The sequence below is a fragment of the Carlito syrichta genome, unplaced genomic scaffold (assembly GCF_000164805.1).
Source record: "Carlito syrichta isolate Samal-C Ts95f unplaced genomic scaffold, Tarsius_syrichta-2.0.1 Scaffold148020, whole genome shotgun sequence".
NCBI lineage: Eukaryota > Metazoa > Chordata > Mammalia > Primates > Tarsiidae > Carlito > Carlito syrichta.
Window position 1 is genome coordinate 80077 of NW_007092116.1, and position 26354 is coordinate 106430.

The window sequence follows — 26354 nt, forward strand, 5'->3', positions numbered from 1 at the left end:
GGAGCGGCCACTGCACTCCAGTCTGGGTGACAGAGTGAGACTCCAACTGAAAAAAAAAAGTAGTTGAAATATGATAATACATTATGTAATTTAGACTAAATAAAGGAAGTGTGTACATAGAGAACACTGGAAGTTCATATACCAAAATGTCACCTGTGAGTTACTTTTTTTTAATGCAATTAAAAAGTGTATGTTGTAATGCTTTCTACAGTGAGCAGCATATTTCATCTGTGTAATGAAGGAATAAAAGTGTTTTCTTAACCTATCTAAAAGTATGACCTGTGGAGAAACGAGCACCAACTATAGGTAAATGAATGACTGAACTAACGGACAGAGCTTATCTGTGTGGTCAGTACCCCTCCAAAGCCAGTGGCTCTCTTTGGAAGCTTTCCAGAGGGCTGCATGTCGGATGGTTTTACAGTGATACAATTTTATTCTTATTTTTCCAGGTGCTGTTAAGCCAAGTGCACCGGCTGAGAGCCTTGGACTTGCTGGGAAGATTTTTGGACCTGGGTCCCTGGGCGGTCAGCCTGGTATGTTTCTTCTGCACTAACTGTAGGAAGGGGGAGTGCAGAGGTAGACTCCTTGTTATTGTCTGTGAACTTAATTTATAATCCAGAACCAAACACAACTATGTGACCTAGGGGAATTTCCTCCATGGCGACGTGCAGTAAATCCTGTACACTCAGAAGAACACACTCTGTGTGCCTGTGCAGCCTTCAGTGTTGCCCAGTGTTTGGTCTTTTTGCTTTTGTCTTGCCCTCTGTTTTTGTTGCATGCTAGACTTAGCCTTTGTAGGAGAGAGTGTTGTTAGCTTGCTACTTTTTGCAAAGCGGCCACCACTGCCACTGCTGAGAAGCAGGGAGCCTTTTAGCTGGCCACGTCCCGAGCTTTGCATGGCAGTTTTCTTCCGGGAGGAGTCTGTATCCTCATTTACTATCTTTTCCCTCTTATTTCAGACACAGTTCTAAAACAATCTTCTGAGCGTTCATTCTACAGAAGAGTAGAAACAGCTATTTAAAACAGAAAAGATTGGCAGAGACAGAATTGAGAAGCGATATTTTTTTTTTTAATGAATTAAGCACAAGGAAACTAAAAGGGAGATTGAAAGGGAAGGCACGGATTAAAGGAGACACAAGAGGCATATTGGCCAGTTGCCCTATCTAGACCTCACTTCATTCTATTGAAGTTTGAAAAATTAATATTCATGAAACAATTAGAAATTTTACATAAGCTGTATATCAGATATCATTAAAGAATAATTGTTCCATTTTTTTAGGTATGGTAATATGATAATTGATGAGGAGGTATTATGATCATATTTTTATTAAAAAGACCTTATTTTTTAGAGATATAAACTAAATGTTCTCAAAATGTGACCCTCAGATCATTTGGTGTGTTTGGTGGTATCACTTAGTTATCATGGAAAAGGTTGGATTGGATTGTTAATACTCTTTAAGAAGAAAGGGAAGCATGTATTTATAACATTTTAGAAACTGTTTCACTTATGAGGCTAATCTTTGAAAACTAATTTCAACCCTTTAAAGAATTAAGTTTATGCTAAATGGAAACTTTGTTAATATATGAACAGATGCTAGATAAATTTGTCTCTCAGGTGATGCCAAACCTGAACCAGAGAAATGAAATGCTCATTTCTCAGCAAGCATGGCCTTTAGCAGGGAAAGGACACAAGCCTTGCCATTGGACATTGGCCTGGTTTACACCACCTCTTCCTCATGGTTGCAGGGGACCCCATTTATTAGAGGGGGATACCTTTGGGATGTGTTTGGAATTCCGGCAACTTTGAGATAAGGACAGCAAAAAGACAGGCTGTTGAAAGTGGCTGGACTGCCCTGTTGTCCTCCACACTGCAAGTCCCCTTCCTCTGTCTTAACTTCCCTGCCTCTGAGCAGAGAGTTCTTCCAAGGATGACGAACTGCTAGAAACTGGCACTAGCAAACCCTTGGGAGAACTGAAGCTCCTCCCTGTCTTAACTGGGGCAGGTGTCTTTCCAGGTTCATCCTAATTGCAGTGTGAGTGTTGGAGCAAGCTGTCTGAACATGTTCTGGAAAGGCGAATGTGGCTGCCTACATGAGCACCTTCATGAAGGTGCCCAGTACTCTGCTGCCGAGGGCAGGCAAGGCCACTGAGGGCAATGACTCCTAGACACTGAGGCAGCAAGGGCCTTGTTGATGAACTGCCACTAGATCAGTTCCGCTCTCTTTAGACAAATCATGCTGGAAATACCCGGCAACTTCTGGGAATAAATCAGAGAAGAATAAATCTGGAGGAAGCCCTCTTTAAGTAAGGCACACGCATTCCTGTCACATTTCCCATATGTACTGAAATAACAGCCACAGCTGTGTCTCAGAGTGGTACCCCTCACCACCTGCGCCACCCTTGTTCCCTGGCAGGCAGGAGCAGGGGCCATGGCACACACTGATGCGCTCCTTCTCCCTTCAGGCCCTGTCTGTCGGCATCTTCCCCTACGTGCTGAAACTGCTCCAGAGCTCAGCCCGAGAGCTGAGGCCACTTCTCGTTTTCATCTGGGCCAAGATCCTCGCCGTGGACAGTGTGAGTCACCTCTGTCTGTCCTCTCCAGGGGTACTGCTAACCAGCCAGTCCCTTCCCTGGCTGAACCCCTGACTTACCCACCCCCCATGATAGCAAGTGCTCGGCCCAGACAGGGTACAGGAAGCGCAGGTGAGAGTGGGACTGGGTCCCTTCCATGCTGGCCCATGCACCTCTGTCCCTCCCCTTCCCCTAGCTCCCCTCCTTCTCAAGAGCTCCTGGCCCCTTTCTCTCTTCCAGGGTTAAGTAAAATGCCCTACTCGGTGATCAGCCCTGGCTCATGCGTGGCCATCAGCTGACTTGTCCTGGGCTTCCCTTGGTGCCCCGCACTCTGCCATCAGCTGACTTGTCCCGGGCTTCCCTTGGTGTCCTGCACTTTGTCCCTCTTCCTGTCCCTGACTGACCATAAGGCCGTTCTCTGGGTCCTGACCATGGCAGTAAATGATCCTGATCAAAACTTGGGCCTGCCTCACCCATAACCCACATCAACGCCTTCTGTCCCTACTGTCACTTTTCTGTCCCCCAACTGTGAACATGTGAGCAGCAGCACTGAGGCCCAGCCGGCCACCTCTAAGTCGCAGCATGGTCCAGGCATAGGTTATGGCAAGGGAGTTTCCTGATGGAAAGTATCACAGCATGTTTGCTTCTGTTGTGAATGCTGTTTTCCTTACATTTTCTGTTTGGCTATTGTGGACATATAGGGCCCTTATTAATTTTTGTTTCTTGATCTTATACAGCAACTTCGTTGAATTCTTATTTGTTCTAATAGTTTACCTGGAGGTAATATTTCCATATAAATCATATACTGTCTGCAGACAAAAACAATCTATTATCTCTCTTCCAGTTCTTGGATCTCTTACTTATTTTGGGGGTCTAAGATCACTGATCAGGACTCTAATACATCCTTGAATGGTTGCAGTACTTGAGAGATCATGAGTGTATTCCTGATTTTCATGATCTTCCTGATACTGGAAACTGCCTCCTCCCTCTTCTCAGTTCATCTGAGGCTGACCTTGACTTCAGTTCAACCTAGGCCCAGTATTCTCTGCACCTGGCTTTGATCAGCGAATACTCTCTAATGATGACCAGAATATCATATGTTTCAACAAAATATTTGCCTTGCTGTCCATTATAACTAACTTCTGTAAACAATGACTGCTTTAAAAGACTGGCCAAAACACTGAATTTAAGAATTAAAAAACTAAATTTGAGTTTCATCACATTTACCATAGCAAGCCAGTTTCACTTAGCTTTGCCATCATTTGCCTCTCTGTAAAACCATGGCAATGACACTCAGGCCGTCTGCTTGCAGCCACAGTTACAGAGATCAGAACCATGGTATGGAAGTCTGTTTTGTAAATTATAGTGGAACAGAATCATTAAGGGAATATATGTATAAATCTCATGTCTCTCTTGCCTGTATCTGTTACACTAAAGCTTTTCCTTGCTAAACTGAAAACTTGGTTTTGTGGATCAGGAAGCTATACATTTAGATTTCTATTCTATTCTTCATAAAATTCATTAGAGAGCCAAGTTATGTAAACAAAAGGGCTCTGATCAGGTAATCATTTTGAAACTTGGCTTATCTCCTACTCCAGTATTCATTATTATCTGTATCGGCACATTTAGAAATTTATTGACACTGTTGCTTGGCAGCTGGCCATGGATTAAGGCCTATTAATTAAGGATTCCTGGATGAACAAAATGGAGATTCTAATTTGACACAAAGCCCAGGGTGTGGGGACAGAAAAGAAGCCACCTACAGAACAGTGGGTCTGGGATTAAGGCCACCTGAGTCTGCTCCCCTGGCCCTGCCCCAGTCCTGCCAGTGTTGCATGAACATGTTGAAGCCAACTGATTCTCCGACTTACCAGCATTTTTAGTAACTTTTTGTACCTGAAATAGATTGTCTTTATTTTTAGTCTTAGGAATGGCTATTTCTGAAAGTAGATGATCTCTTTTTTAAGTGTACTTTACCATTACATTGTCACTGAGTTTACTGCTGATTGTTGTACTGCAATATAAGGAATCTTGTTAACTGCCTCTTGGTCCCATTTATCTCCCAGGGATCTGCTGATTTCTAGTCCCAAGATGGCAGAGCTCAGCCATGATTACAAATGCTGTAGTCCACCTTCATTTTACACCCTGCTCAAAGAAAATTTCAGGGCCCTGGGTTTAATATGTGCACAATGCTGAAGGAATTATATGTTTAATACTGCTTGAGGAGCTGTTCCTACTGCCCAGCTGGAAATGCCCTTGCCTGCAGTGTTCTTGTAAATGCCTGCAGGCACGTGGACCATCCTGTAAATTAATTTCTTAACCAGCTTGTTGCACCTGTTTATTTAAAAGCAATCATTCCACTGAGGGACATTTTGAAATATCTCTGATTGCAATTGATCCTAATTTACCTCATCCTTCCTTTTCATAATTATGACTTCCTGGCCATAATATCCCAGAGATGAAAGTTCCGTGTGTTTTTGAGGCATTGTTCCTCTATACCCCTCCCCTTCTCATGTCTGGCCATGCTGTGTCGCTGGTGGTCCTCTGTAGCTGCTTCCATCCACTCCTTTGATGTGTGCCTCCTGTAGCATTCAGTGACTCTTGAGTTCACAATAGGCAGCGCATATTGCATTACACAGATGGGTACACTCATGAAAGTCAGAGAGCCTGCTCAGAGGTGCAGTACGAGTCTGGCCAGTCCCTTAGTACTCTCAGCATCTCCTGTGCTGCTGCCAGCCAGTGTGCCCTTGTGGCACATTCTGAGAGTTCAAGAAGGATGGGAGCCTGCTCAGGCCCAACTGAAGGGTGAGTCTGGGACCTCTCTTAACTCCCAAGCCACTGTTTGAGCACTCACTATGTGCCATTATGCCAGAGGCTCCTAAAGGATTCATGGAGTACACAGAAATTATCTAGGCAATAAAGAAGATGGGCTTTGTCTAGACAGAAGAAAAGAGAGAGATCTCAGGAAGAGGAATGAGGTAAAGAAAAATCCATGTGCTATTTGAGTGAGGAGGACAGTGTACATTATAGAGACACTGGTTTGACATGGACAGCATGGCGCAGAACTAGGAGATAATGAGAGCACATAAGGAAAGCCTTCTCTCCTGATAATCTCCAAGGAATCTGATCCCAGAGGGTCTTTTCCAAAATCACTTCCTATACCATGTTCCTCTATACTTAGCACTGCCAACCAGAAATTACCAGGCAAGTGAAGAATCTGGAAAATATCCCTATGGAGGAGAAAAAAAATCATTCTATCCAAACCTACTCAGGACTGTTGTGCATGTTAGAATTAGCAGGCAGGGACATTAAGACAGTTAATAGAAGCCTATTCCACATATTCAACAAGTTAAAGATGAGACATGGAAGATATAAAAAGGTCCCAAGTCACATTTCTAGAGATAAAAACTATAATATGTGACATGAAAGATATGCTTGATAGGATTAACTGTGGATTAAGCATTGCAGAAGAAAACAGCAATAGAAACTATCCAAATGAAGCATGGTGAGAAAATAAAAAATTTTTTTAAAAATTAGAGCACCATTAAGTTGTGGGACAAATGCAAGTGATGTAGCATATGGTATTTGGGGGTCTCTAAATTTTCTGCCTGGGCAGAAAAAAATTTGAAAAAATAATGGCTAAAAATTTTAATCCAAGAAGGTTATTGAACCCCAAGCACAAGAAACATGAAGAAAACTATACCAAGACACATCATAATCAGTTTTCTTAAAAACAGTGATAAGTTTTAAAATCCAAAAAGCAGCCAGTAAAAAAAAGGGGGGAAACCAAGGAACAAAGATAAGAATGACAGCAGATTTCTTATCAGAAGCAACAGGAACAAGTAGACAGTGGAGCAGCCTTTTTTTTTTTATCGATATTTTTTATTTTGATATTGTGGGGTACAGTTAAGGGTTAGGTATACAAATATGCTTCATTCAGGCCCCCTTGTTGATAACAGGTGTCTCCCCGTCTCCAGACAGATGTTTACTACCATTAGTCCCATTCCTCCCCCCATAGTTTCCCAACACTGTCAGTCATTTTCTTATAGTAGTGCATTGGATGATCAAGGTCCACTATATGAGTGAGAATATGTGATACTCAGATCTTTGTTTCTGTGAGAGGTCACTTAGTATTATAGACTCTAGCTCCATCCAGGTTGCTGCAAAATTCATGATTTTGTTCTTTTTTATGGCTGCATAGTATTCCATCGTGTATATGTACCACATTTTTTTAATCCAGTCCTCTTTTGATGGACAGCGTGGCTGGTTCCAGGTTCTTGCTATTGTGAACAATGCTGCAATAAACATTTGTGTGCAGTTATCTTTTTTATAGAGTGATTTGAGTTCTTCAGGGTATATTCCCAGTAGGGGGATTGCAGAGTCATATGGGAGGTTGATGTTTAGAGATTTTAGGAATCGCCACACTGCTTTCCACAGAGGTTGCACTAGTTTACACTCCCACCAACAGTGTAGAAGTGTTCCCTTTTCACCACACCCTCTCCAGCAGCTGTTATTTTTTGAGTTATTGATAATTGCCATTCTGACTGGAGTTAGGTGGTATCTCAGTGTAGTTTTGATTTGCGTCTCCCTGATTAATGAGGTTGAGCATTTCTTCATGTGTCTGTTGGCTTGGAGCAGCCTTTTTAAAGGAGTAAAAAAAATCCTGTCAACCTAGAATTCAGTGAAACATGTTTCCCAAATAGAGGCAAAATAAAGACTTTCAAAGACTTACAAAAGATGAAGGAACTCATCACCAGTAGATCCATACTACGAGAAATGTTAAAGTTCTTTAGGCTGAAGAAAAATAATATGAGGGAAACAATGTTGTACAGAAAGGAGTGAAAAGCACCAAAAATGAATACTGTGTGGATGAACATTTTTTTCTTGTTATTTAAATATCTTTAAAAGATAATTGTTTAAACAAAAACCATGTACTATGGAGTTTATAACATTTGTGAAAGCAAAATGTATAGTAACAACAACAAAAAGTTGGTAGAAAAGATAATGAGTAAGTACTGTTGTAAGATGCTTTGTTTCATGTGGTCTGATATCACCTGAAGATGAATTAAAGATAGCTTTATGTAGATAAAGATGTAGTCCATAAACCCTAAAGCTACCACTAAAGTTAAAAAAAAGAGTTGTCTAACTAGCAAGGAGATAACAAAATCATAAATATATGCAACTAATATAAAAGAAGGAAGAGGAAAAAGGAAACAAAGACTAGATGCAACAAATAGAGAAAAAAAATCTAACCATTATCAGTAATCACGATGTAAATAGTCTGAGTACCAACAGTGAAAGGCCAGAGGTTGTCAGATTGGATAAAAAGCAAGAAAAAACTCTATGTTGCCTATAATAAATACACTTTCAACACAAAGACACTAGAAGTTTAAAAGTAAAAGACTATGAAAAGATAAACCATGCTACCACTAAGTGGAAGAAGGCTGCTGTGGCACTATTAAACTATCATCAAGCCAAGTGGTTTGGGAACAGAATATTACCAGGGATAAAAAAGTCACTCCATAATGCTTTATTCATCAAGAGAATATAGCAGTTTTAAATGTCTATTCACCTAACAACAGAGTTTCAAAATATATAATACAAAAACTGGTGGAACTGCAAGGAGAAATGGGTAGATTGATAATTATGTTTGGAGATTTCAGTACTCTTTTTTCAATATTTGATAGAACAAGTAGGAAGATAAATCAGTAAGAATAGAGAAGACTTGAACAACACTCTACCAGCTGGGCCTTAAGTGACTTTTATAGAATGCTCCACACAACAGCTGCAGAATGCACAGAACCTGTACCAAGATAGACTATATCCTTAGCCAAAAACCAAACTTCAACAGATTTAAAGAACTGAAATACAGGGTGTGCTCTACAGCCACTATGAAGTCAAGCTCAAAATCAATAATAGATAATAGAAAAGTCTCTAAACACTTGGAAGCTTAACAATGTACATTTAGATAAATGATTTTTAAATTTTCAATTATAATAATTTATAAATAAATATGTAATATTAAAACATAGACATTATATAAATTATAATATAGGCAAATATTTATATTAAACTATACTATAAATATGTATAATGGACCATTACCTTGCTAAGCTATGATGTGGCCTTGTGCTCTTTGAACTATGGCCAGACCATGTTTTCTAAAGCTTTGTCCACCTCCCCTCCCTTGGGGAGGTGAATCTCCTCTTTCTCTCCCTCTTTAATTTACTTTCTAAGCCGGGCTCGGTGGCTCAGCCTGTAATCCCATGCCTTGGAAGGCTGAGGTAAGTGGATTGCCTGAGCCCACGGGTTCGAGACCCACCTGGGCAGCGAGACCTCATCTCTACAATAAATCAAAAAATCAGTAGGGCATGGTAGCGCGTGCCTGTAATTCCGGCTACTCGGAAGGCTGAGGCGGAAGAATCACCACAGCCCAGCAGGTCGAGGCTGCGGTGGCCGGGTGCGGCCACTGCACTCCAGTCTGGGCGACAGAATGAGACTCCAACTCAAAAAAAAAAAAGAGGGAAAGTCTCAAATTGGTGACCTCGGCTTCCACTTTAAGATAACAGTAAAATAAAGAGGAGTAAACCCAAAGCAATAGGAGAAAGGAGATCATACAAATCAGAGTGGAGATCAATACAAAAGAAAACAGTGAAGCATTAGAGATAATCTATTAAACAAAAGCTGGTTCTTTAAACAGATCAATAAAATTGGTAAACTACCCTGCCTGATAAGGAAACAAAGAAAGAAGGCACAAATTCCAGTATCAGAAGTGACAGAGGTGATAGCACTAGAGGTTCTAGAGATACTAAAAGGATGTGAAGCAAATATCTTGAGCAATTTCATGGGGAGCATTTGATAACATTGATGAAATAGACACATTCCTTGAATTACACAAACTACTCAGGGAGAGATATATAATCTGAATAGCACTATATCTATTAAAGAAATTAAGCTAGTAGCTCAAAACTTTCCTACAAAGACAATTGCAGGTCCAGATGGCTTCACTGGCAAGTTCTACCAAACATTAAGGAAGAAAGATTAGATGACAAATAAGTACCTCCTGTATCATTCTATGATGCCAGAATTACCCTGATACCAAAAAACCAAACAAATATTACAAGAGTACACTACAGATTAACATCCATCTTGAACATAGATACAAAAATTCTAAACAAAATTTTCACAAATCAAATTCAATAATATATAAAATGAAAAAATATGTCATAACCTAGTGTGGTTTATTTCAGGAATTTAAAGTTGTTTAATGACTAAAATCCCAATGTAATTTACCATATTAACAAAAAAAAAGAAAATCGTATTACCATCTCAAAAGATAAGGTAATTAACAAAATTTGAAGTCCACTTCTGATTTAAAAAAAAAAAAATTCCCTGCAAACTAATAACAGAAGGGAACTTATTCAACCAGAAAAATAGCATCTACAAAACCTTTACACCCAACACCATACATAGTGGTGTAACACAGAAAGGCCAGGATATCTGTTTCATCCTATCTCTCCAGTGTTGTACTGGAAGTTCAAGGAAGTACAAATAAGACAGAAAAAAAATGACATTCAAGTTGAAAAGGAAGAAGTATAGCTGTCTTTATTTTCAAACAACATGATTGTCTATTTAGAAAATCTAGGCCGGGCTCAGCCTGTAATTCCAGTACTTTGGGAGGCCAAGGCGAGTGGATTGCCTGAGCCTGCAGGTTCAAGACCCACCTGGGCAACTTGGCGAGACCTCGTCTCTACAATAAATCAAAAATTAGCAGGATATGGTAGCACACACCTGTAGTTCCAGCTACTTGGAAGGCTAAGGCAGAAGGATCACCGGAGCCCAGCAGGTCGAGGCTACGGTGGCCGAGAGCGTGCCACTGCACTCCAGTCTGGGTGACAGAGTGAGACTCCAACTCAAAAAAAAAAAGAAAGAAAATCTAATATGGATCTATTTTTTTAAATGCTACTAGAACTAATAGGTTTAGTAAGTTTGTAGATTACAAGATCAATATACAAAACATTGATTTTGGGCCAGGCGTGGTGGCTCATGCCTGTAATCCCAACACTTTGGGAGGCTGAGGTGGGAAAATTGCTTGAGCCCATGAGTTCAAGACCAGCCTAGGCATCATAGTAATACCTCATCTCTACAAAAAAAAAATTAGCCAGGCATGGTGGTTGGTGCATGCCTGTAGTCTCAGTTACTCAGGAGACTGAGGCAGAAGGACCACCTGAATCCAGGAGGTCAAGACTGCAGTGAGCCATGATCATGCCATTGCACTCCAGCCTGGGCAACAGAATGGAAAGATCTTTTATCAGAATCTATCCCTAAGTATTTCATTTTTATGCCATTTAAAATTTTTTAATTTAACTCCAATGTCTAGTTGTTGAATACTAGTGTGTATGTGTGTATACATATATATGTATACAAAGGATACCAAAAAAGTATATACATTTTAAGAAAGGAAAAAACACTGACAAAATAAAAAGTCAATTATTTATTTGTACACACACATATACATATACATGTGTACACACACACACAAATATACCAGGAGTACCAAAAGAGTATGTACACTTTAAGCAGTGTTATCTATGTTTTGCTTTTAGTTCTCTGTAATCAGAAGTGTCTGATGCTGATGGTAACCACTTTGAGCACCTCTTGTAACTGCAGAAGTCAAACATGACTTGTAGTCATCTCTTGTTATCAGTATATATTAGGTATTACCATTTTAATACAGTTTTTTCCTTTCTTAAAATGTGTATACTTTTTGGCACCATTTGTATACATACACACACACACACACACACACACACGCATACATATATACACGCATACACATATACATTAGTAATCAACAACTAGACATTGGAGTTAAAATTAGAAACATTTAAAATGGCATAAAAAATGAAATACTTAGGGATACATTCTGATAAAAGATCTTTCCACTGACACTGTAAACATGGTTAAGATAATTAAGGATACCTGGCCAAGTGCGGTGGCTCAAGCCTATAATCCCAGCACTTTGGGAGGATTGCCTGAGCCCATGGGTTCGAGACCAACGTGGGCAACATGGTGAGCCCTTGTCTCTACAAGGAATCAAAAAATTAGCCAGACATGGTAGTGCACACCTGTTGTTCCAAGTACTTGGATGGCTGAGGCGGAAGAATCGCCAGAGCCCAACAGGTCGATGCTGGGGTGGCCATGAGCGTAACACTACACTCCAGTATGGGCGACAGAGTTAGACTCCAACTCAAAAAAAAATTAGGATACTTAAATCAATGAAGAGATGTTCCATTATCATTTAATCCTAATTCTAGAACTCATGTGGAAATGCAAAGGACCTAAAATAGCCAAAATAGCTTTGAAAACGAACGGAGTTGGAGGACTAACTACCTGATTTCAAGACTTATTATAAATCCACAGTACTCAAAATTGGAAATAGCATCAAAGTGGTCAAGTAGATAATGGAACAGAAGAAAGTCAAGAAGTAGACCCACACATATATTGACAACTAATTTTCAACAAAGATGCAAAGACAATTCAATGGAGAAAGGACAGTCTTCTTAATATGTGGTGCTAGGACAATTGGACGTCCATAATTCAGAAAGATAAACTGCAAACCATACCTTGTACCATCTAAAAAAACTTCATTCGAAATGGATCATAGCAAAATTATGAACTTCGCGGTCTTAGAATTATAATACTAAGTGTCTATAATTATAATTAATGTCTATAATACTAAGTCATTTATCGCAGAAACAAAGAATTGAGTACCACATGTTCTCACTCAATGTGGACCTTGAACAATTATTGTAATACTACAAGAAAGAGATTGGCAGTAGTAGGAAACTGCCAGGGGAGGGGGGCATACCTCATTAACAAGTATACATGCATAATGAACATTTGTATACCTAACCCTAGATTATATCCCACATCTTTAAAATTAATTTTTTTAAATGGGTCATAGACCTAAGTGTAAAACCTAAAACTATAAAAATTTCTAGAAGAAAACAGAAAACCTTTGTGATCCTCAGGTTACGCAGAGTTTTCTTACATACCACACCCAAAGCACAGTCCATAAAGAACAAATGAATGAACTGAACCTCATTAAAATGAAAATGCCTATTCTTTGAAGACATTGTAAGAGAGTAAAAAGAAGAGGCAAAAACTGGGAAAATATTTGCAAATCATTTATCTGATTAAAACTTGTAGTGAGAATATGTTAAAAAAATTCGCAGAACTCAATATGAAAAAAAAGCACATGCTAACAAAGAAAAATGGGCAAAGGTTTGAGTAGACACTTCACCAGAGACATGAATGGCAAACACATGAAAAGATGCTGAACATCATTAATCACTAGAAAATGCAAATTATAACACAGTTATATACCATTACACACCTAATAGAATGCAGGAAGAGCCTGATGATGTCAAGTGTTGATGAGGCTGTGAAGGAACTGAAACTCTGACACACTGCTTAAACTGTGCAAAATGTGCACAGCCACTTAAAATTATATCAGAGTTTCTTATAAAGATTAGTGTGCACACTTAACCATACAATGCTACATTCCATATCCCAAGAGAAATGGAAACTTACATCCACATGAAGATTTGCATATGAATGTCCATAGCAGCTTTATAATAACCAAGAACTGGAAATAGCCCAAATGTACATTAACAAGTAAATGAATAAGCAAACTATGATTTAGCTATACGATGGAATCCTGTTCAGCAATTAAAAAAAAATGAACTGATCTAAAAATAATTATGCTGAGTGAAAGAAACCAGTAAAGGAAAGACACCAGTAAAGGAAAGACACATACTATATGGTCCTATTTATTTAAAATTCCAGAAAATGCAAACTAATTTGCATGCTTGGGGGAAGGTGATGATGGGGAAAAGAATAAAAAGGGACCTGATAAGAAAACTTCTGAGCAGCTAGATTTATTACTATAATTGTGGTGATGGCTCACAGGTATATACATATGTCCAAAATTACCAATTTCTATACTTGAAATAAGTGTAACTGCTTATGCCTCTTATGAAGCTGTTAAAAAATTCTAATTGTAGAATTACAAAGAACTGTACTCTTCCTATCTAAATTTTTAATTCAAAAATACTCCCCCCAAAATCTGGGTAAAATTGTTCTTAATTAAAACTCATGATACATAACAAGTAAGTGTGGCTCTTGATTGAATCCTGGATCAAAAACCAGAGACTTATAAAGGACATTATGTGAATAATCAGGAGAAATTTGACTATGGACTGGTTATCAGGTCATAGTACTCTATCAGTGTTCAATTTCTTGAGCGTAATAATGTTTTTTTGGTTATGAAAGCAAGTGTCCTTTTCCTTAGGAATATTTCTGAGCAAAACATCGTGCTATCTGCAACTTTCGAAAAGTTTAGCAAAATACAGGGGAAAGGGGAAGGAAAAAGCAAATTTGTCCTTAAGGTCACACGATGGGATCAGAGATTAGGAGCAACAAGCACTCACAGAAGAGAAAATATAGAAAATGTGGCCAAGCCTATACTCTTTGCTGGTCGCACTCCACAAGGATGGGAGTAGTAGTGGTTTTTTAATAAGACTCTCAAAGCTGTTGTTATCATTTGTCTATCTACTAATTAACAAGATTAAGGAGGGGGAGATAGTTAATTAAGGATGCCCATAGGCTAGGTTCCAGTTAATTGAGGTTTTTCCATAGATAGAATTGATATGCCATTCAGGCTGACCTTCTGAGTTACAGTTAATAAAGTTGTATTTATAGTACCACCAGAGAACACCAAGGGCACAGTGTCAATGGATTTGGAAAAACACTCTATGATGGTATTTATGAAGTAAATCCAAATTTGGGGATTTATCGTGTACAAGCTGCCGTAGTACCAGGAAACAATCCATTCTATGAGTAAAAGGCAGGTGAGAAATTAGCAGAATTTTATTTCTGTAGCCCTCATATCTGTGCGAGTTCTCCTTCCCAATCTCATATCTTCTACTATTTTCTCTGCAAAGTAATTTCATCACAGTTTATTTACTCTGACATTAACAGCCTCTCCTCTTCCTGTTTTTCTACTTTTTCCCCCACCTCCCTCTTCCTCTTACACACACAAAACTCAATTGAAAAAATGTGCAGGGTTAGCTTTCCTTATCATTCAGTGATGACTCATGTCCCCGACATGAAGTCTGATCTCATGGACAAGAGAGTTTGCAGTCTAGAATGCATGGTCTCGATGGTCCCACAGTAGAAGGCCTGAGGGGGACAGGCCTTGGTAGGACCTGGGCAAGCATTATTACTTCCTGTGCTGGGATTTTGTTTGTGCCCTGAACTCCTGTTCCTATAATTTGTATCTTAATAAATTTTATTTTTAGAACAGTTTTAGATTTATAGAAGACTCTTACAGTAAATGGAGGTCCCAAACACACCACACCCAGTTTTCCCTATCACTGACATCTTACATTAGTATGGTACATTTGTTCCAATCAATATTCTTAACTACAGTCCATACTTGAATCAGATTTTTTGGTTTGGTTTGGTTTTTTTTGTTTTTTGCATAATGTCCTTCTTCTGTTCCAGGATGCCACGTGACATTGAGTATTCATGTCTCCCTAGGCTTCTCTTGACTCTGACAGTTTCTCAGGCTTTCCTTGTTGATGACCTTGGCAGTTCTGAGGCACACTGGTCAGGGATTTTTTTAGACAGGCCCTTGGTGGGATGGTTGGGTTTTTTCTCATGATTAGGTTGGGTTCATTGGGTTTTGGGAGAAAGATCACAGAGGTGGAGTATGTTCTTAGCCCATATCAAGGACTTGTGCTGTCAGCATGGCGGATCACCGGTGATGCTGGCCTGGATCACCTGGCTGAGGTAGAGCTGGTCAACCCTCTCCACCATGAAGTCACTGTTGTCCCCACTCCTTCTACATTGTGCTCTTTGGAAGGAAGTCACTGGGACATTCTGGGATTTCTTATTACATGAACTGCTTTATGTCTGTGTCTTCCTTCATGCAGCTCATTATCTTTTTAGGGTCTAAATATAACTATTTTAATTTCCTTTCATTATTTATTTAGGCTTATTTTATTAGGTTTAGTCTTAGCGTTGTTTTATCTTGTGTTTTGTTTTTGCATTTCTGGTATTTTTAGTATTCCTCTTTCAGTTTGCCTATTAGTGAACTCACCTTCCTGCTATACCATCTTCCAACCAACTATAAGTGAACAGAATAGAAAGAATTTCCACCCTTCCTATAGGGACTTTGCTGGTTACAGACTGTTGAGCAGCACTCAGAAACGTGCTTGTGCCAGAGCCTGGTGGCTCCTAGGGCCTGGATAATGCTACCTGTCCTTGTTGCCCCTCATTAAACATAAATAGCTTAATTGTCTTGATGGTCCATTTACTTTCTAATCCATAGTTGTAATATGCAGAAAATCAACAAAATTACAGTGTTAGGAAACACATGCTTGCAAAGACCTACATCTTACACAGAACTGGCCATCAGCAAAGACGTGCTGTTGAAGTGGATTTGAGAGGATATGTTCATTGTTTGGGAATATAGCACTGCCATGCAATGCCCTCCTTTTAGCCACCATCCTAGTTAAATGTGGTGGCTGCTTTCCAGAAGCCCCCAGAATGGGTTTTACTCTGTGGAGCAGACTCAAATGCTCCCTCATGTCTTCCCTGGAGAACAGTGGACCAAGAAAGCAGAGGCCCAGTCTTTCCCCATAGAAGCCAGGTCCCATGAACCAGACCACCTACCCCAGCACTGGGTCAGGCCTCGGGGACCACCTGCCAAGGAAGAAACCAGGTCTGGGCAGACATGCACCCTAGTGATAGGCCAGGCTGCAGCAATGTCTGTCTGTGTCCCCCTGGGGAACCGGAGGTGTCTCACAGAAGGGAAGCAGTTTTTCCGGCTGCCCCTAGGTTGCCAAGAATGAAATGAACATCAGAAGGAGGCGAGTGACCACCCACCCCTGCCAAGCCATTGAACTGGGCACTGGCAGGGGTGATGGTTCATCCTTTGCAAGATGGAGGAGCACAGCAGAGTGCTGGTGAAGGGAGATGGCACCTCTGCCCATGCCGAGGGCAACCCACAGAAGCTGTCTCTGTGTGGCAACTGCAGGCCCCATAACTGATTGTCAAGCTGTATGGAATCGAATCGAATCTCAGCTCAGCCTGCTAGATTTGAGGGAGAGGGGGGTCGGGACCCACACCACGCCAGAGGAGACCTGCAGGAGCCCAAGCTATAGGTGTGCGGTGAATACACTACCTGTTTCTCATGAAAACAGAAAGACCTCCCTCTTCCTATGCAGGGCCACTCATGGTCGCCCATTCCCATGTCTCTCACTTCCATATTTCCTCCTCTTTACTTTATACGTTTGCCAAAAGGGACAACCATAGTTTTGACATGAAGACCTGAGATCAAGACTGTTCATTGTAGGTCCAGGACTCCCTGAGCTGGTCTGTGTACCTGCAGAGACCTTGGTTCCCAGGGCTCTGGGTGGAGGCCTACTCCCTGGGTGGGAAGAGGCCAGGCCACAGAGTCCTGGCTTGGCTGTTTGCAACACTGAACATGGGGAGCCCGATCCTTCTTTCACTCTCCCGTAGATGAATTGACTCTTCCGTGTTGGAAGCAGTTACTGGGTGTGACTGGCATACATGATTAGGAATTGTGATGTTTCTCACAGCACAAACACTGTGCATTTATTCATTCAGCAAACATTGACTGAGCAGCTCATTTGAACCAGTCTGTGCTGCCTCCTGGGACTGTAGAAACTAAAAATGCAAATCCTTGTCCTCAGAGAGCCAGGAAGGTAGAGGGTATAAATGACTAACTCAAACACAGCGACTTAGTATGTGTAATCCAAGTTCATGCAGAAGGGTTGGTTAGGAAAGGCTTCATAGAGCCTGTGTCTGGACACAGGGCCTGGGGTACTCAGATGCCCCTGGGCGGGGAGGAGAGAAGGCCCTGCAGGTAAGAGGAGCCCTCAGAAGTCCCAAAAGCATGTAGGTGGCTAACAGCAGAGACAAACTCAGTACGCCCAGAGCTCCAAGGAAGTGAGGAGAAGGGGTAAGAGGAATTTCTCTACTCAGGAATATTTATTGGTCACTACTATTTGTCACACCACAGGATTATTGGCATTATTCTGTGAAAAATCTCGCATTTTGCCAGGTGGTGGAGGACCTTGTTTAACATGATTCAGTGTGGCCCACAGGGCCAGTTTCAGAGCCTGGCTGAGGCAGCATTAGATCTGTACTACAAAAATAACACAAACAATTCAATGAGTTCTAGGAAACTCAGATGAGTTCTAGTGTAGCCAGAAGGTGACTTCTGGGTGGAGGCTGTTCCTGAGCCTAGACCGAAGTCAGCTCCAAGCAGAGCTGAGGTTCCCTGGGCAGGGACAGGAGAGTGGAATAATGATTGATGTAGTGGCAGGGAACATCTCAGTCTATACCTTTCTAGAGTACTTTATTTTTGATCCTTGAATATCTACAAATTTTAAGACATATCCAGAAAAGTCAACTGAGAGCACAAAGGCATTCCTGCATGCTGGTGATTTTCATACCGATATGGTTACAACATTCAGGCTCACTGTAGACTCAGGAACACCTGATATGAGACTGACTAAAGATCTTTGTAATAGTTAGGGTAATTAACCATTTTGGGAATGAGAAAACGTGTATATTTTGATGACTCGCCTCACTTGACAAGTGGGAAACAAGTCGTGCCCAGGGTTCAAGGCACGAGGAGACCATTGTGTCTTTATCTGCCCGATGAATGTTCTGCTGAATTCATAAACAACAGTGAACTCTTGTGACCAGTAAACAGAAATCCCTGCTTTGGTATTATTTTCTCAGGCACTACTAGTTTAATGGCCACCTGCCGTTGTTAAAACTCTGGGCATATAAACATCTCAACACAGTCCTATACCTGTCTTCAACCGGATTCCCTGGTACCAGCCTAATGCTATGTTAATAGTCCACCAAAGGCTCACTCTAGAGCTGTTTTATCCTTTTGGAGACTTTCTTCCCTTTCTAGCACTGCTGCTCCTAACAAAGAATAAACTCTTTTACCCAATGGACAGGAAACGTGGTCCTGCATCTCCATTATTTTCTCCATGTTCACATAAAAGCCATGCAACCATGTGTTCATGTGCCATTTCTCAGAGCTTGCATCAGCGTCCTGCTTAGTTAAACCTCATCTACCAGGCACTGGGATCTGTTGGTCTGGGTTCAGTTCGTGTATTCCTTTTTCGTCATAAAATAAATTTTATAATGTGTTTTAAGGAGAATGAAGGGAGGGTCTCTCCCCAAGGCATCTTCTGCCAGAATATTCAGAGGAAGAAAACCTGCCCTGGCCTTACAGATTTGCCCTTAGATGCCAGGGCCTTGGCTAGGCTTCCTCCTGGTCTCTGCTCCTTTGTTATATCTGTTTGCAAACCACAGCCAGTTGTGCAACAACAAAATATATGCTTGCATCTTTTTTATTTTTGTTTGCTTTTCTTTGTCTTACCTCTCTTTTCCCCATTTAAAAAATATAAATCCCTGAAATCCTGAGACATAGGAAAGAATCAAAGTTGGTTTTAGTGTATGGTGGGGAAAGCGAACTGGCTTAGAAGAAAACATTTCATATTCATGCTTTCCCTCTCCTGAACCTTCTTTTTTACTCTGGCCTTAATATGTCATTGTGGTACCTTGATCTGGGGGAAAAACAAACACAGCAAGATGAAGCCCTTGGAAAGCGGCTGCTTTGCGGATCGCAGCTACCAGCACCTGGCCTTTGTTGGAGCCCCCAAGTCTCTGCTGGTACTTTTCCACCAAGCCTGTGCTTTGCAAAGTATGTCTTCTGCTGGTTGCTTTTCTGAGCATTTGTAGTTTAGAATCTTGTTTTCTCTTCCATTTAATGAGGGCCTTGACCTAAGTGAGCTCATAATTTGGGTGCGTGAGCAGGCAGCCAAGAAAGCACGGCCCCAGCCTCTTAGAAGGTGGCAAAGCCAGGAACTCCAGGTTTCTGCCTGCAGGGGACAAAGTGGGACTGAAAGTGAAGGTGGACATATGAAAGGCATCATCATTGGTGGTTCCTACCTTGCATAGCAACCTTCTCAAAACAGATCTTTTCTTTTTTTTTTTTTTCTTTGAGTTGGAGTCTCACTCTGTCGCCCAGACTGGAGTGCAGTAGCCGCTTCCGGCCACTGCAGCCTCCACCTGCTGCGTTCCAGCGATCCTTCCACCTCAGCCTTCTGAGTAGCCGGAATTACAGGCATGCGCTACCACACCCGGCTGATTTTTTTTTAATTTACTGTAGAGATGAGGTCTCGCCATGTTGCCCAGGCAGGTCTCGAACCCACGGGCTCAGGCAATCCACTCACCTCAGCCTCCCAAAGCGCGGGATTACAGGCTGAGCCACCGAGCCGGGCTAAAACAGATCTTTTCATATCGCAGAATAACCACCAGACTCTGATATGGATGGCATATTCAAGTTATGTCTTCAAATACCCTTACCGATGTGCCTCACATTCAGAATTAGTAAGATATGAATTAGTGACACCGTATTACTCTTTGATGAGACACATTTAAGGAGTTCCACCGTAAATGTGTGGGCTTTGATTTGATTTGTCAAACCTCTGGTTTAAAAACAAAGATGCTTTTTTTCTCAGAGCCAGATGCTTCCCACTGCTGCTGAGGGAAGAGGTGCAATGCTCTCTCCTGGCCCTCTGGGCCAGGTCTTTTCAGGGAAGACATCAAGTCAATGCTTTTTAGTTTATTTGTCAAAACCTTCAAACACAGCAAGGAACCTCTCCAGTGTGTGACTTGGAAATCGTGTGCTTAACTGGCCTCCCCTACCCAGGTTGGTAACCTGCAGCTTGTGCCCATGGCCTCCTGACCACCCACTCTCCATCTCACTGAATTCCCATTTCAACAGAGCTGTGTGCAGGAACCCTCCTCATCAGTTTATTGATGTGAGGAAAAACACCTAATTATAAGAGTACCTCTGAGAAATGGACAGGGGTACTGGGGGCTTCTGAGCTGCAGTGACTCCATCTGCATTGATTCCATCAGCAGACCACTCCTGCCTTTGTGAGAAAGGGGCTCTGGTTGGGGAGTAGGGCCACTGGGGAACTGAGAGCATGTTGTGCTGTGTGCATAATTTCTCTCTGATTCCAGAAATTCGCTTCTTAAAATCCCCATCCTCCATTCTCTGATGGCCTTTGTCCTCTGGAGCAGAGCTTACTGGGAGCTGGTGGAATGCACCATCTCACTCTCTGCAGATGCGCTGTCCTAAATTGTTAGTTTTTCTAGGTATTGATCCGTTATGACCCTACACAATTTATATGTCATACTACAATTTTCAAATCGCCGTCACATATGTTGTTTAATCTTTGGTTTTATGACTTGAGCACAGATTTTTAAAACTTTACTGGGGTCCCCAGCTAGCAAGAGGGGAACCTGGACTTGAAACTTGGTTTCATTTCAAATTCTGCCCCCTTTCCTTTCTTTCCTCAGTCCTGTGGGCCTGAAACATCCCAAGATAATATCCTCAACCCCTGAATGTCTAAGGCATAATCGTTTACTTCCCTTGAAGAACCAGAACTTACAGAAATGCCCCCAAATCAGCCAACCTCAGAGCCAGGCCCATCTCATCCAGGACTCCCATGAGACCACTTGGCAGCTCCTTTCTTAAGGGACTGTCTCCCCTCTGCCTCTCAGGCTCCATCCCCAGCCTCAGTCTTTCCCTCCATGCCTCAGAGCTCCCCTCACCCTTGTGCCTTCAGTTGCCACCTGATATGTATATGACTTCCGATCACTTCATGAAGTCCACTCTGATAGGCTTCATATGTACCCTCTTTCTGAGTTACTCTGTCATATATCTCCTAGATACCTGGAATACAGTGTGCCCCCATCGGGCACAATGAAAACGGCGTCCCACCTCCTTAGTGGGGATCCTGCTTAGATTCTCATGTCTCTGGGATTGTCCCTGTGCTTCTGTCCTTGCTGCTTACAGCCTCTAGCTGGCCCCCTGGCTTGTCTGCTTAGCCCCTGCTGCAGCTGCCAGCATGTGCTGTCTGACCTGTGGCCCACTTGCTCTATCCCTCACCAGCTGCAGCTCTTCATACCTCCTGGCCCTGTGCACTCTGCCTCCTACATTCCCCATCCTTTTCTCCTCCCACCTCACATGCCAGGACTGGACCTGCCATCTCTTAGCAGAACAGAGTCTCTTCCCTCTGGTGCTGCTCTCCTCCATCATCTCTTCCTTCCCTGAGTAATTCTGCCTGGTCCTCAGCTTAGATGTCTCCTCCAGAAAGCTCACAGCCCCTCCCTTCTTTCCCCTAGTTCCCCAGACACCCTGTGGTTTCTCTCTGGTAGCCAGCCCATGCCACTGTTACTATGTACGGTAACTGTTCCTCTAGGAATTGAGGGTGGGCACAAAGTCCTAGTGCTCAGCATATAGTAGGTCCTCAAAAATGTGTCATGAGCAATGGCTACATAGATGGAAATGTGTACAGGTACAGGATGATGGGAAGAACTGGAAAGAATTATATACCTGATAGCTTCTTTAGCACTTAAAGTTAAGCCTCCTACCTTAGAGCTGCTCCGGTGGACTGAGGACCTCTAGGAAGCAGCTGCTACAACATAACTGTATAACATGGATAATTGGTAATTACTGTATTTGCACAGATTTTTTTTTTCCAGTATTTTGTAAGTCTAAGCAAAGACCCAAGAAAAGCTTCAGCAGGGGGCGAGTCTACAGAAACAGGGCTAGTTGTGGGTGCTGGATGCATTCCAGTGTGGAAGGCTGAGGGAGGGAGCATGGGCCCATGAAAGTGGAGGGAGGACATGGACAGGGGCTACAGGGCAAGCGCCGCCCTCCAGAGCCAGCAGCCAGGGTGGTCCACCGTCAGATAGCCAGACAGTATTTTCAGAGTGTCTTGGAGCTGCTTCACTACTGAAAGTACATAAGATCCCAATACGTAAGATCTCTTAACCAAGGAAAGTATGTCTGCAAGCAACAACTCTAGCTATTTTTCAGTGAAAATTGGACTTGAGAGGAAAAAATAACTAAGGCATAAAAAAATACATTGCCCATTCATTTGTTCAGACATCACAAGAAGCACAAGAAACTCCCTCAGCTCACTACACTCATGGCCTCTCCTTGTGTCTCTTTTTTTCTCTCCAGTCATGCCAAGCTGACCTCGTGAAGGACAACGGCCACAAATACTTCCTTTCAGTCTTGGCGGACCCTTACATGCCAGTAAGGACTGAGCATTGCTGTCTCTCCAACAGTCTCGAGATGTGTCATTTGCCTCTCCTCACATGTTACGCTGCTGTGAGGAAAGAGGGTCATGGTGGGGGGCACAAGGCCAGGCCGTGCGGGGGCCTCATCCATGCACTCAGCGACTGCTTCCCTTTAGACAGGGCTCTTTGCTTAGTACCATGTTAGTGCAGCCGTTGTTTCATTTCTGTTTCTAAATAGGAGTTACAGCTAACCCGGACACACAGGTTGGTTTGGTTTTCAATAGTCTGTTTTCACTGGCGCTTCTTTGCAACACAGGAAAATCTACTCTTCCTAGCATCTGTCCACTGAATTAATGAGTAAGTACCATACTTACTCATAATATGGTTGTTTAGATGCCTGTGAAGGCCTCAGAACATGACAAGATATTGACGTGCCCTGTTTCAGGAAAGAAGGGAAGGATGAAAGGAAGAAGGAAAGAAGAAGTTGAAATTTTAAATCCTAAATATATTTTATTGAATTAAATTGCTTAGAAATTAGTAATCCATGAATCGAGTATACAGTAACATTCTATAAATGTTATATATAATTAATTTTTTATTTCCTACCTCTAGCTCCCCACATAGTAATGAGAACAAACTATATATCCCAAATAATTATTTACTATAACTTAATAAATATTCAATTAAGTATATCAGCTCTTAGGTGGCTTTGGTTGTATAAGGGAGCATTTACATGTTATTTCACCCACTAGTTGGTTTTCTAAACTAAATGATGTAAAAAACCCAGCATTTTAGGAGGAAGAGGCGAGAGGATTACCTGAGCCCAGGAGTTTGAGACAAGCCAGGGCAGCATGGCTGGATCTCATCTCTAAGATAGATAGATAGATAGATAGATGTGCTTGGTTGGCATATATCTGTGGTTCCAGCTACTTGGAAGACTGAGGCGGAAGGATCACCTGAGCTTAGCAGGTCCAGGCTGCATTGGCTGTTGGCTGTGAGCATGCCACTGCACTCCAGCCTGGGCGAGAGTGAAACTCCAACTCAAAGAAAAAAAACCCAGGAAACATTATAAACAGGACTGTTATATAACAGATAAATAGTACTTGTGCACTTTTACGTGTTGTATTTGATCTTCATCATAGGCAGTTGCAGTTTATACTTTATGTGGCTTTTGGAAATCATCACTTCCCTGTTCTTCAGGGTAAGAATACAAATCAAACACAAGAAAGTGAGCAAGCACTCAAATGGCGGCTTGAGCACAGTGATAAGCTAGGCTGACGTGCAGTCCCCAGCTCAACACCCAGCACACTGAAGTTTTGAGGACACAGCCAGGTTTGAAAGAATGAAAGTTGATCCTTAAACCCCTAAGACTGAGAGAGGAGAGCCCTGGCAGGCAGCAAATGTGACCCTTATGGCGACCCCAAGGGTTTCCATGCTGACAGGACAGCCCCACTCAGGCCTCTCTGTCAGAAGGCACTGTCCCTCATTGAACAAGGACCAGCAGAACTGCCCCCTACTTCCAAGAAGCTCACCACTCCTCCATGTCTGGGTAGAAAGGAAAAAGAAGGCCGGGCTCAGTGGCTCAGCCTGTAATCCCAGCACTCTAGGAGGCCGAGGCCAGTGGATTGCCTGAGCCCAAAGGTTCGAGACCAGCCCAGGCAACTTGGCAAGACCTCGTCTCTACAATAAATAAAAAATTAGCTTGGTGTGGTAGTGCACGTCTGTAGTTCTGGCTACTTGGAAGGCTGAGGCAGACGGATCACCAGAGCCCAGCAAGTCGATACTGGGGTGGCCATGAGCATGCCACTGCACTCCAGCCTGGGTGATTGAATAAAAATAACTTGGTTTAATTAGGTAAACAATAAACCATTGTGTTTCTTCAGAAATGCTTCTGTGCCCCGTTATAAGAAAATATTAAATTCTGTGCTTCTTACTCATCCTCAACAAGTGATAGATTTTTTAAAATAAATAGATGTGGGGGAAAAAATAGAATGTGTAATGAAGAGACAGGTCACTGTCATTGAAAACTCTATAGATGAATTAGATGGCAGAACAGGCACAGCTAAGAGAATTAGTGAAGAACTTGCCTGGAGCAATTTTGTGACATAAAGAATGAAGAGAGAAGATATGAAAGAGGTTCAAGACATGGCTGAGAAAGGTTACTATGTAGCTAATGTAGTTCCAGAATGAGAGAATAGAGAAAGTAGAGGAGAAGCAGTATTTGATCAGATAGTGGCCGAGAATTTTCCAGATTTGAAGAAAGAAATTGGTTTGTAGACTTAAAAAGCATAATGAATCCCAAGAAAAGGCTAAATTTTAAAAAATGAACACAATGACATACTACAATGAAAGCAGCAAATATCAAAGACATAAAGAAAAACCTTAAAAGCAACCAGAACAAACTGAAAGATTATTTAAAAAGGGGTAAATAACAAATACTCAGACAGTGGACTTTTCATCAGCAACAACAGACAACAGGAGATGCTGGAATCCTTCAGAGTGCTGAGGGAACATGGTTGTGGGCCTGGAAGTCTACATACATTCAGAAATGAGGATGAAGTAAGTACGTTTTCAGACAAAGACCAACATTTGCCACTTTCCGAATCCTGCAGAAGATAGCTGTGAAGATTGTCAGAGAGGAGGAAGTTGATCCCAGAGGAAAAGTAAGATATAGAAAAAAGCAAAAAACAAAGAAATTGGCAAATGTGTTGGCGTCTCTAAATAAGCTTTGATTATAAAAATAAATAATACTAAAAATCACTAACTTGAGGAGTTAAACCTGAGGAGAAATGTAGGAATTAAACCATCCTGAGTCTTGCATTATCCAAGTATAATATAGAACAAATTAGACTGTTCAACATGCATGTAAAGCATGTAAGACACCATTAAAAAGGTAAAAATAGACTGATTTCCAACTCAGCAGAGGCACGGAGGAAAGGAAAGAATGAAAATTGATCAATCTAATAAAAGGGCAGAGGGGGCGGGGAAGGGAAGCAGAACACCATCTTCATTCATTTTACTACCAAGTGCTTGACTAGAGAACAGGATGCTTAAATAGAATTGGGCAAAGATGAGGGGATATGTGGTCAGGGGCTTCATCTTGATTAACATGACAGCCTTATGATGGGGGGAAATGGTACCAGATCTGTGCCTGGCCTGCAGTATTAATTCTTCCAAGGGATAGTCTGTTCACTCAGAGAGGCAAGCCCAGCGCTGTCAGACCTTTGTAAAAAGGCTATTTTCTTTTGTAGAGTCCAATCAAAATTCAACAATAAAGCTCCTCTCATTACTCTGATTATGCATCAAGCTCATCATAAAGGTTCTGAAAGGATAACATTGCTGTGCTTTGGGAATGATGAGTTTCCACCACGGGGGAAATACAAAACCAAGGCTGCTTTTTGTTTTCCAGGCTGAACACAGGACCATGACAGCTTTTATTCTCGCCGTGATCGTCAACAGCTACAACACAGGGCAGGTAAGCATCCCAGCCACCCCCCTCACCACCCCGCCCCCAGCCCCTAGAGTCCTTCCCTGGCATTGCAGAAGAGCATGGCTTACCAGAA

General features: G+C 41.9%; 1 protein-coding gene across 1 annotated transcript in view; it reads left to right on the forward strand.

Annotated features, from left to right (window-relative positions):
* The window catches only part of RPTOR (regulatory associated protein of MTOR complex 1), a 173668-nt gene that overhangs the window by 66232 nt on the left and 81082 nt on the right, over window positions 1-26354 (forward strand). Inside the window, exons 7-10 of the mRNA XM_008050496.2 lie at window positions 450-533; window positions 2464-2574; window positions 22733-22807; window positions 26201-26266. Coding sequence (XP_008048687.1) covers window positions 450-533; window positions 2464-2574; window positions 22733-22807; window positions 26201-26266 — 336 coding nt within the window. The remainder of the gene's footprint in view (window positions 1-449; window positions 534-2463; window positions 2575-22732; window positions 22808-26200; window positions 26267-26354) is intronic.